Consider the following 12,001-nt stretch of genomic DNA (forward strand, 5'->3'; position numbering starts at 1 on the left):
GTTTATTCCCCTCCCCTAACAAAATAAACACACATCCTGCCTTTTCCTGTTTTCAAATTTCCTTTGGTCGTTGGAATAAATAATGAATTCGTACGTACAAAGAATTATTTTAGACAAACATCGATATTAAAATATTAGAAAACATTAAAAAGTCCAGAACTGTATGGGTTAAAGAGATACGGTATTCATATTCTAATCACGGAAATGCAAGTAAAATGTAATTTTAATAATAAAAAATATTTTTTATTTGCTGAAATCTTTTTAAAATGGCTCCTTTATATAATATTTATAATTCTTTAGTTTAGTTTGACTTTTAAAGCGACATACCCTAGTTTTTAAAAAACGCACGTTCGTCTAAGAATTAATGGTTAATAAGACAAGCTCAAGTTATTTTTGACGGTATTTTCCATGTTTAAACATCACAGACTTTAGTTTCTCTCTGTTATAACCTTATCAAAATGTGTGTTGCAGGTTTGTAGATTAACTAAACTTGGGTGTCCATTTTTACGGGCTGAAACTAGGGTCTGCGCGTTTAACTTTCATTATTATTACAATCTCTGTCTTTTAACTGATAAATGTTCTGTATTTTCTGGTTTATTGGGTTTGCTTATTATTATTTTAACCTGTTTTAGAATGGTGCATTTAAAAAAATAAATTTAAACGAAATGTTTAAAACATCACAGTTGGTAATCTCCTTGAAACCACTAATAATATAGTGTTGCGCAAGCAAAATATCTGGGGGATCTTCCGGTTAAGAACAGTCACGACGGACTTGGGGCTATTGTGGTTTTTTTATGGATAAGAGGAATGTAGTATGCTGTAAAAGAAGTTTACATCCATGTAAATGACGATCAAATGGTCTTATATAAAAGGAATTCCGAGATTTTGTACCGTCCAAGCATTCTGTAACGAAAAAAAAAGTGGAATTTATGTTAACATTGCTATTATTGTTAAATAATGGAATTCCAGCCTCACTAAAAAGACTCGCATAGAACTAAAAACATCTGGCACTGTTTAACGAATTACGCAAGCAAGTGTTTATGATATGTGAGACTATTTTGTCCAACAGGGATACACCCATCTCGATTATTTACACTTGTTTCGAATATTAATATCACGGGCTGTTTGTTGTATTACATGTATATAATATGTCCACTGGTCCTTATTATTCTCAGCACAGTATAATTGTTTTGTAGTAAAATACCATAGTATTATATTATAGTAGTATACTGTAGTAAAGGCAGTCGAGTGTGGTAAAGCGGTAACTTCTAGTAAGAAGTCTCCTGCTTTGATGTGTTATTTTGATTTTCTTCCAAATCACTTAATTATTGATTTTCTTCCAAATCACTTAATATTTGTGTGTTTATATTCAATTAAGGTTTATGCACGCTGTCCTGGGCACATACCTGTCTAGAACAGTGACCAGATGTTAGTGGATAGTGAGAGAAATGTTAGTGTAGTGACTCTTAAATCTTACCGAAGGTGGCTCGCAGATGTTGCCATGTTGGAAGGGAGGCAACTCTCCTAAATTATGGTGTGAAAACATGGCTGCTTCTTGTATCTAGAATCAAATGCCATATCACGTAGTGTGTTGTCTCTATACTAAGGTTTAATGAGTTCTTAGGAGTGCTTTAGGGCTATTTCTCGTTCAAGCCAGTACACAACGACTGGCATATCAAAGGCCGTGGTATGTGCTATCCTGTCAGTGGGATGGTCCATATAAAAGATTCCTTTCTGTTAATGGAAACATTACCAAGTTTTCTCTCTAATCTAAATAAATCAATGCGTTCTAGTGTTGTCGTTAAACAAAACACCCTTTAAATATTTAGTAGTGATTTGCCAGTTGAATCTTAGCGTTTCTACACTATGCCCATTCCTGTCACACGACCATATTCCCATTCTCTTTTTTTCTTCTTTCAGATCTTCTGAAACTACCTCATGGACCACAAAGAAGGCCTCTTGTCGAAACTCAAACTAAGATGGCTTCTCATCTGCCTTGTCGTCTGTCTGCCGGGGGTTTTCTCCGGCATCAGAAAATCCAACCTGACGCCCAAGCTTTCACAGTGCTACACGCGCTTCTCTAACGTGACCCTCAACAGGGTGGTAGGGAAGTTCCTCACCTGGCACTGCGAGGCGGCGCTCACCCTCACGAACACCCGTCACCGGTTGACGAGTTCTCAGCGTATGTACATGAACAAGCTGACAGCCAGAATTGAACGCTTCGGAAGACGTTTGGGTAAGAGGCAGGCCACGAGGTGCGTGAGGAAAGAATACAGGATGCTCACCACGCAGCAGAGAAACGACTTTCACAGAGCCTTAAATGGACTCAAACAGAACACGGTGAGTTGGTAGAAGGAAGGAAAAAAAGTTAAAGTTGGTTTTGTTTAACGACACCACTAGAGTATTGATTTATTGATCATCGGCTATTGGATATCAAACATTTGGTAATTCTAACTCGTAGTCATCAGAGAAAATCCGCTACATTTTTAATGCTGCAAGGGATCTTTTATATGCACTATCCCACAGACAGGATAGCACATACCACGGGCTTTGATAAACTAGAAGAAAGGAAGGAAATGTTTTATTTAACGACGCACTCAACACATTTTATTTACGGTTTTATGGCGTCGGACATATGGTTAAAGACCACACATGTATTAAGAAAGGAAACCTGCTGTCGCAACTTCATGGGTTACTCTTTTTCCATTAGCATCAAGGGATCTTTTATATGCACCATCCCACAGACAGGATCGTACATACCACGTCCTTTGTTACAGCAGTTGTGGAGCACTGGCTGGAACGAGTTGGTAGAAAGTTAAAGGTTTTTTTTACCGACACCACTAGAGCACATTGATTTATTAATCATCGGCTATTGGATGTCAAACATTTTACATATAGTCTTACACAGAAAGCCTGTATATCAAAGGCCGTGGTATGTGTTATCCTGTCTAAGGGGTGGTGCATATAAAAGATCCCGTGCTGCTAATCAAAAAAAGTAGACCATGAAGTGGCGACAGCGGGTTTCCTCCCTCACTATCTGTGTGGTCGTTAACCATATGTCCGACGTCATATAACCGTAAATAAAAATGTGTTGAGTGCGTCGTTATATAAAACATTTTACTGTTTCCATAGAACATACATAAGTATACATCACATACAGTAGCTTGTACCAGCGAATTACACATACGGATTTGACATACACATGTCCGATCATCCATCGGTATGCATTGTTACAGCATATGTTAAGATCCTTCATGGTATCCAGCGTAAATGTTACCTATAATGCACCCGCGTACAAATTACTACAATAACTCACACATTTTTGTGTTTTAACAGATTCTGAACATTTTGTAAATCGCCGCAGCAACATGTTCGCACGTACACAAAGGGCTCTATACTGTCTTTTAATGTCTCTATCGTATTTCATTGGTTCTTTTTGCATCTAATATGACATAGATATCTATAAATGCACGTGGTGACTGTAATTTATAATATACCATTTTGTTTTGCAGATAGTTCAACCAAATGTGTAAGATGCGCTGTATTTGTTGTGTAGAAAGTATTATTTGTTTTGCAGATAGTTCAACCGAACGTGTACGATGCGCTGTATTTGTTGTGTAGAAAGTATTATTTGTTTTGCAGATAGTTCAACCGAACGTGTACGATGCGCTGTATTTGTTGTGTAGAAAGTATTATTTGTTTTGCAGATAGTTCAACCGAACGTGTACGATGCGCTTGCTATGTTGCATTCGGAGATGGTCATATTGAAGGCCCACGGTGGCCCCTGTTTTCTAGGCTGGCACAGGGTATATCTACTCATGTAAGTATAAACATATTTAGTGCAAAAACAAAATGGTTTAGTATGTGATTGATTTGGTAGAGGATTCCGCATGGATCTATTCACCCGATTGGGTTTTTTTTCTCTCGTTTCAACTAGTGCACCTCAACTGGTCAAAGGCCGTGGTATGTGCTTTCCTGTCTGTGGGATAGTGCTTATAAAAGATCTCTTGCTGCTAATGGGAAAATGTAACGGGTTTCCCCTGATGACTATGTGTCAGAATTACCAAATGTTTGACATGCAACAGCCGATGATTAATTAATCAATTCATCAATGTGCTCTAGTGGTGCCTTTAAACAAACTAAACTTTAACTGTGTTTGCGAGAGAGAGAGAGAGAGAGAGAGAGAGAGAGAGAGAGAGAGAGAGAGAGAGAGAGAGAGAGAGAGAGAGAGAGAGAGAGGGGTGAATTGAGAGACAGGTAGGCGGACTGACAGACAGAGGACAGTGACAGAGCAATTTTGATATGAAAATAAATGTAACATACTATAATTATTTCTCTAATTATTAACATAGTGTCCTTTTTCAAGGCGTTACTTTACCACTAATCGATAACAATAGTCTATGTGTCGAAAAAACATTCCAAATTTTTTATTTAATGCTTACACACACACACACACACACACACACACACACACACACACACACACACACACACACACAGGCACACAGGCACACATACACACATACACACACACACATATATATATATATATATATATATATATATATATATATATATATATCCAATTAAGATTCACGCATGTTGTTCTGATGATACATCTCAGCTGTCAGGATTGTCTGTCAAAGACGGGGGGGGGGGGGGGGGTAATAGTTCCTTGTTATTGAGAGATACGTCGGTTGCATGGCCTTACACCTATAGCTACTCACTGGGGGGGGGGGGGGGGGATCTCACCAATGGTTTTACATAGCCGAGTATACACATGCCTATAGAGCAATTAAACTGGAAAAACAATGTCTGACTTTCTACCTTAGCAGACTAGAGTAGGTTCTAATAAACAAAAAAACATCAAGTTCACCCACTGAAGTATATTACCACTTTTTCATTTTTATTTCAACTTATTTTCGTGCTTATATCCAATTAAAGTTCAAGTACGCTATCCTGGGCACACACCTCAGCTATCTGAACTGTCTGTCCAGGATTAGTTAGTGGGTTAGTTGTTAGTTTGTTAGTGGTTAGTGAGAGAGAAGAGGGTGTAGTGGTCTTACACCTACCCATTGAATCGTTAAAACTTGCTCTGGGTGGAAGCCTGTACCAGGCTGCGAACTCTGTACCTACCAGCCTTATGTTCGATGGCTTAACCACGACACCATCTAGACCGGTTGGGTAAAAAATGGGAAGCAACTCTCATTAAACCTCAGTATACAGGTAAGACACTACATGGTGTGGCATCCAATTCTAGATGCAGGAATCAGCCCTGTTTTAACACCTTAATTACGCGAGTTGGACACCCTTTCAACACTGCATAACCTAACAGTAAAAATCAATTTTGATTACAACGAAATAAAATAAAGAAAATCGGCACTCCTTTCATTGGAAGAAAATGTTGCTGCTGATTGGCCGCAAAGGTGATTTGATTGCCAGCCGTAAGAGCATTGGCTTAACCAGGATTTTGAACCTCAGTCAAAAGTAATTGGTTTTACCGGATACAGCACTTCATGAATTATCTAATCTAACGTTAAGACCAAAATTAGCTCTACCGTTGTTATAATTCATGATTTTTTTATTCTTTAATTGCAGGCTGGAAATAGCTCTCGGTGATGAGGTTCCCGGCGTCTGTCTTCCATACTGGGACAGCAGTTTGGACAACGAGTTAGAAGACCCATCCCAGTCTTACATGTTCAGTCCTGAATTCATGGGTAACGGCAATGGTCCAATAACTACTGGTCCTTTCGCGGGATGGAGGCGTCCTCCGAATCCCAACAACCAAAACAGCCGCCAGCCTCCAGTAATAAGAAATGTCGGTTCTGACGGACAGCTTTACTCACGACAGTCAATAGAAATGATTTTGTCCCGCAACGACCACTCGGAAATCATCGCCCCCAACTCTGACCCTGACTATGATATCGAAGTACAACACGGAGGGGTCCATTTGTTTATTGGAGGGGACATGGAAGCTTTAGAGTCTGCACCATTTGACCCTATGTTCTTCATGCACCACGCGTTCGTCGACTACATCTGGGAACTGTTTAGAACAAAGCTGAGAAATCAGCTAAATATCGACCCATCTGGAAATTACCCGATGAACCATAACATACAGTTCCATGGGCGTGATGATGTCATGGATTTGGCGGCCAATCTGACATGCGGCGATGGCTACAGCGACCAGCTTATGACATCCGTGGAGTACGAGGCGTCGCCATCTTGCACTAGACAACGTCCTACGTGCAACTCTCCTTACCTCAGGTGTCGAGTGGACATCGGTCGCTGTATACCGATAACTCTCAGTGAGGTTCCAAACCCGGGGAATCCAGGCCCTGGCCCTGGACCTGGACCAAACCCAGGTCCCGGCCCCGTGAACCCAGGCCCAGGCCCAGGCCCCGTGAACCCAGGTCCAGGTCCCAACCCACCGCCACCAGCGGGTCCGTGCAGCCACATCGAGAGAGAGAGGCACAACGTGAAGCCATGCCAAAACACGTTTTGCATAAACGGAATCTGTGATATCAACGAGTGGGTGTACGTGCCGGTCAAAGTCGTCACATTGAGACCTCCAGGATTCGGTAAATATAAATCCTACCCGGTGATCAACGGAGACATTTCCAGTACCAATGACATCTACCAGCCAAATGCTTATGCCAGAACGAAAAGAATAATAGAAGGCAGACGAGGTAAGACGCCCATGGGATACAATCACTGCTTTGAGGACGGCATCGGGCAGATTTTCGTTCAGTCTCAGGGTCTGAATTACGAAGGGTACTACAAGGAATCGTCCATCATCGATCAGAGGTTGGCCACCACGATGTCCATCGCCTACGTTGCCGTCAAGAATCCAGGTCGCGGAGTCACGCGGGTTCTGCTTCGAGCAGCCGACTCCTGCGGTCGTATCTGCCACACGTCCTGCAGGAATCCGAGGACCGGCACGTTCGAGCCGTGCTCCGGCGTCATAGAACTGGACTCGCGGCGTCCTCTGATGTACAACAAGAATTACGGAGATGCCACACTGGACGTGTGGGACTATGGCACGGGCAGCGGCTCACAGTGTCCTAAGTTTAACTACGATCAGTTCTTCTTGACATTCTATTGTGATTACCAGGATCATCTCCCTTGGGTGCAAAAGATGTCAGCGCCAACTATGACGCCCATGTTGAGACCCAGACCAAGACCACCGGTTGTCAACAGACGAGGTTAGTATTAATTTCAGCATTGCTTGGACGTCGACAATTAATTGGTTGAGTAAACTGATTGATTGAGTGGGTGGGTGGGTTGGTGCTCAGCATAGCATATTATCAGTGTTTTATTCTGCAGTATCTTATAGACCGGCCTTGGTGGTGTCGTGGTTAAGCCACCGGACATAAGGCAGCTAGGTACAAGGTTCGCAGCCCGGTACCGGCTCCCACCCAGAGCGAGTTTTAGCGACTCAATGGGTAGGCGTAAGATCACTACACCCTCTTGTCTCTCACTAACCACAAACAATTAACAACTAACCCTCTGTCCTGGACAGACAACCCAGATAGTTTAGGTGTGTGCCCAGGACAGACTGCTTGAACCTTAATTGGATATAAGCACGAAAATAAGTTGAAATGGCATGAAGTATTTTATTATCTCCTGTAAAGCCCATCTTGTCAGGTCAGGTCATAGGTTTTAACGTGCACATTCAGAACAAGCTGTTGTAGCACACGCCTGTCATGGGCGCAAGTGTCGACTCTCGCCGGCTCCTCCATCCAGGACAGGATCTTGTCAGTGTAAAATATTGTTATTACATGTTCCTCATAATGCCGTTGTGTAACGGCCTGAGCTGTTACTGTTCTGTTCTGGTTGGGTGGATACTTTGAGTGACTTGATGGCTGGCTTGTTGGCTCGCTGGATAGATGAATTGATGATGCATGCACGGAATACAGCTACGGAATACGACTGCTGAGCAGCTGCTTGAATATAGTACATATCTGGACCACATTAAAAAAAGTATATTAAAGTCGCAAAACTAATTTCAACTCGTAAAATGGACAATAAGATCTAGAAACCTGTAACACATTTGAATAAAGTTACAACAGAGTGAAACAAGAGTATGTGACATTGAAATGGAGAAAAACCCTTATATAAATAGACTAAACCTCGATTCCATAACTGTTTCTTCTCAGACGCACATGTGTTTTTAAAAATGCATTTTGTGATATTAAAAACACCAGGATTACCAGAAACACTTTGAATGTACGGAAAAGAATAATCTAACCAATAAAATCTAAGTAAAGTATGATTTCAGTGATAAAAAACGGCTCTAACAGTGAAAAATATGCCATAATGTTTAAAAACATGGGTCTGCCACTTTAAGATAAAAACTAATATTTAGGTTTAGCAATTTCATATATAAAAAAACCTCGTCACTTGCAATGTGAAATCAGCTGATGTATCATGTGTCAGTATAATTAACAGGATATCAAACAAATACAATGTGTGTGTGTGTGTGTGTGTGTGTGTGTGTGTGTGTGTGTGTGTGTGTGTGTGTGTGTATCTTTGAAAAGTCAGACAATGTGTATATTGCCTGAAATATTTAGGCAATATACAGATTGCCTGAGTGAATCAGTTACTTTACAGATTGCCTGAAATTTTCAAGCATTCTACAGATTGCCTGGTTTTACACATTGACTGTAACATATATACATTTTAATTGACATATTTTTACACATTTTTCTTTGATCTATTTCAGAATGCCGCGTCAGCAGTACATGCGTCCTCAGTGTTGCTTGCTACTCTGCCAGGCTGCAGTGTCGTTTCTACGGCGAGACGCACCAGTGTCGTGGTAGCTGTGGGAGGTACGCCGTCTGCAACTACGGCCACTACACGGAGAAATACTGCAGAGGCGGCATGGCCTTCAGCGAAAGCCTGCACAGGTGTACGTCAAAGTCATGCAGTAGCCGTGGCAACGTCAACCCCGTCCGCCCAACCAGGTGGAGGAATCCGTTTGGGTCAACGTTCAACAACAACTACGTCAAAAATCTCGGAAACAGGTTCAGAGGCAAGAGATGAAGCTAGCGCAAACTACATGCGCGGATCCAAGGGGGTGGGGGGAGGATACGCACACTCTTCTTCAGCTATGAAAGAGAAAGAAATAAAGGAACACGTGGTATTTTAGACCAAATCTCAGTCACTATCAGCGTGGTAATGTCTGTATAAAGTACTAATATACTGACAGAAATAAGGGAACACTTTGTATTTTATACCAAATCTCAGTCACTATCAGCGTGGTAATATCTGTATAAAGTACTAATATACTGAGAGAAATAAGGCAACACTTTGTATTTTAGACCAAATTTCTGTCACTATCAGCGTGGTAATGTCTGTATAAAGTACTAATGTACTGAGAGAAATAAGGCAACACTTTGTATTTTAGACCAAATCTCAGTAACTATTACTATCGTAATGTCTGTATAAAGTACTAATATACCGAGAGAAATAAGGGAACACTTGGTATTTTAGACCACATCTCAGTCACTATTAGCGTTGTAATGTCTGTATAAAGTACTAATATACTGACAGAAATAAGGGGACACTTGGTATTTTAGATTGGTAATGTGAGATTACGTGTCAGTAATGTGAGATTAAGTGTCAGTAATGTGAGATTGAATGTCAGTAATGTGAGATTAATTGTCAGTAATGTGAGACTGAATGTCAGTAACACGCTTACCTTCCACGGTTTTGGTTGCAGTCACTTTTCCAGTTAGTGTTGGTGTGATCCTTTATTTCTTTCCATCAGTATAATTAATTTATGTTTTAGTGGGTGGGATGTGTAATATATTGGTCGTCTGCGATGGAATGTCGTTTTTGTTGTTAGTAACATAACACAGTCTTTGGATGATAAACAACCAGTGTTTTTTGAAAGCATTAAGTTTTAAAATTTTATTTTCTTATAATACTCTACTCTAAGCTAAGTTTGGATGCGTATTTATTTTTATATATAATTCCAATCTGTAAATAGTCCTTTGTTGTAAATGCCTGGATTGGTCCAAATGATATTACATGTCTTAACCCTTTAATGCCCAATGAACTCAAATGAGTTTATAAGACTTTATAAGCACAAACACTATTTGTAAAATGAAATATGTTTAATGAATAAAGTACGAGAATATCCATATATGCCCAATATCCTCAAAATGAGTACAATGTACTTGAATGATTAAACTTATATTTGAACAGATCGAAGAATTTAAATGTGTACTGTATATATATATATTTCAAATAACATCAAAAGTCTTTTAAAATTATGCTATATTTATTCACAAATCGATACAAAACATTTGAATTCATGCTTGTTTTTGTCATTTGCATTAAAGGGAAATAACAAACCGACATTCATTACTGCATAAAACTTAATTATTTAGCACTACTTTTGGCAGTGCTTAGAAATCAAAATAGATCGTTGCATCTGTTTTCTTTCTGTATTTTCAAATTAATTAAATGACTATTTACTATATTTGTTGAATCAATAAATGTTATTTATTGTTTAGAATAGTTTGTATTAATGAATGAAAGAATGTAGGAATTCCCTTATTCGCTTTCGGACTGAAAAAAGTCGAAACATAGACTGGTTATTCCCGTTATTCTGTGTATTAAATTTCTGAAGAAAGAGTTCGATAGTTATTTCATAGTATTTTATATTAATGAAAATAGTTAAGCACTTGGAATTATAAAAATTGAATATGATAATTTTAGGACGTTCATGCAATTATGAATCATAGAACCGCTTCACACACTTGTGTATGAATTCACACACTGTCTAAAGGGGTTCCGTGGTTCACACCTGCATGGACGTCAAACATTAACATTTTTCAAATATATATGTTTAGGTTTTGGCTGCCCGCTGTATTTGCGACTAATTCATTTCATATTTAGGACTGACGCAAACAGTTATTTATTTATATTTTTAAAATTCTAATTGTAAATTTAGTTATTATGATGCATTAAAAATCTCTTCTAATTCAAATTGTAAATTCCATAGCCTTATTACTTCCACCAACCTCAGTCTTCGACACATCCATCGGGAATTCTCGGAGAATGTTTCCAAGACAGTCGTGCTTGAACCTTCAGTGGATGTAAGCACGAGTCAAATGGTTGATTGATTGATTGATTGATTAACACGTTGAATTTATAAATATAATGGTTAATATTGTATATACTTTCCAAAGGCCCTACAGAATCATATTAATCGAATGGATAAAATAATAATAATAATAATAATAATAATAATAATAATAATAATAATAATAACCTTGGTGGTGTATTAAAGGTATTTGGCACTCTGGTACACAATATAAATCGGTTGTCATAGTAACCTTTCTTTTCTTATCAGTTGTACAAACTATTTAGTTTTCAACATATTAGTAAACTATTCTGACCCATTACATTTTCAAATGCCTTTACCGTTTGGGCTTTTCCAGAAACGAAAGCTGTTTTTATTATAATGTGTATATAAATCTGTAATAGTTTAATTTTTATTATTTTATTTAATGATATGTACTCCGATGAAACTAGTGAATATGTAATAGTTATATCAAAATTTTGCTGATTTATCAATGACTATTATAGTCATTCATAAGTAAATGAATAATGCTGATAATTGTTGGAATATCTCGGTAACATGGATTATTTTTTTATAACTTAGGTGGTTTTAGTGGAAACAAATAAATTAAAATTTTAATAGGTACGGTAACTTTATTCTAAACTGATGAAAATTATTTGCATATTTTTCTAAACAAACCATAAAGCATGCCCAATGAGCCTATCTGTTGTGTAAAGTGACAAATTGATTAAACATGATCTCAGTATGAAAAATGGACATTATAAAGTTAATTATTTTAATTTACTGTTTTTTTGTTTTATCAACAGTTAAAATTGGGCAAGTGAATTTTTCACCATGGCCAGTGAATTTTCAAATCCACTGGCCCTATGGCAAGTGAATTTTAAAAATAGTCTAGAACCCCTGCTATAT

At 38.6% G+C, this 12,001-nt stretch overlaps 1 protein-coding gene across 1 annotated transcript; it reads left to right on the plus strand.

Moving 5' to 3' along the window:
- The first annotated feature begins 1,938 nt into the window (after nucleotides 1–1,938).
- On the plus strand, nucleotides 1,939–9,219 carry LOC121389054. The gene is made up of 4 exons (XM_041520671.1): nucleotides 1,939–2,340; nucleotides 3,708–3,820; nucleotides 5,599–7,202; nucleotides 8,723–9,219. Exons 1-4 carry the CDS (start codon nucleotides 1,939–1,941, stop codon nucleotides 9,040–9,042), a joined length of 2,439 nt encoding a protein of 812 aa, XP_041376605.1. The 3' UTR covers nucleotides 9,043–9,219.
- Nucleotides 9,220–12,001: the final 2,782 nt, after the last annotated feature.

The sequence above is a fragment of the Gigantopelta aegis genome, chromosome 14, assembly GCF_016097555.1.
Source record: "Gigantopelta aegis isolate Gae_Host chromosome 14, Gae_host_genome, whole genome shotgun sequence".
NCBI classification, from domain to species: domain Eukaryota; kingdom Metazoa; phylum Mollusca; class Gastropoda; order Neomphalida; family Peltospiridae; genus Gigantopelta; species Gigantopelta aegis.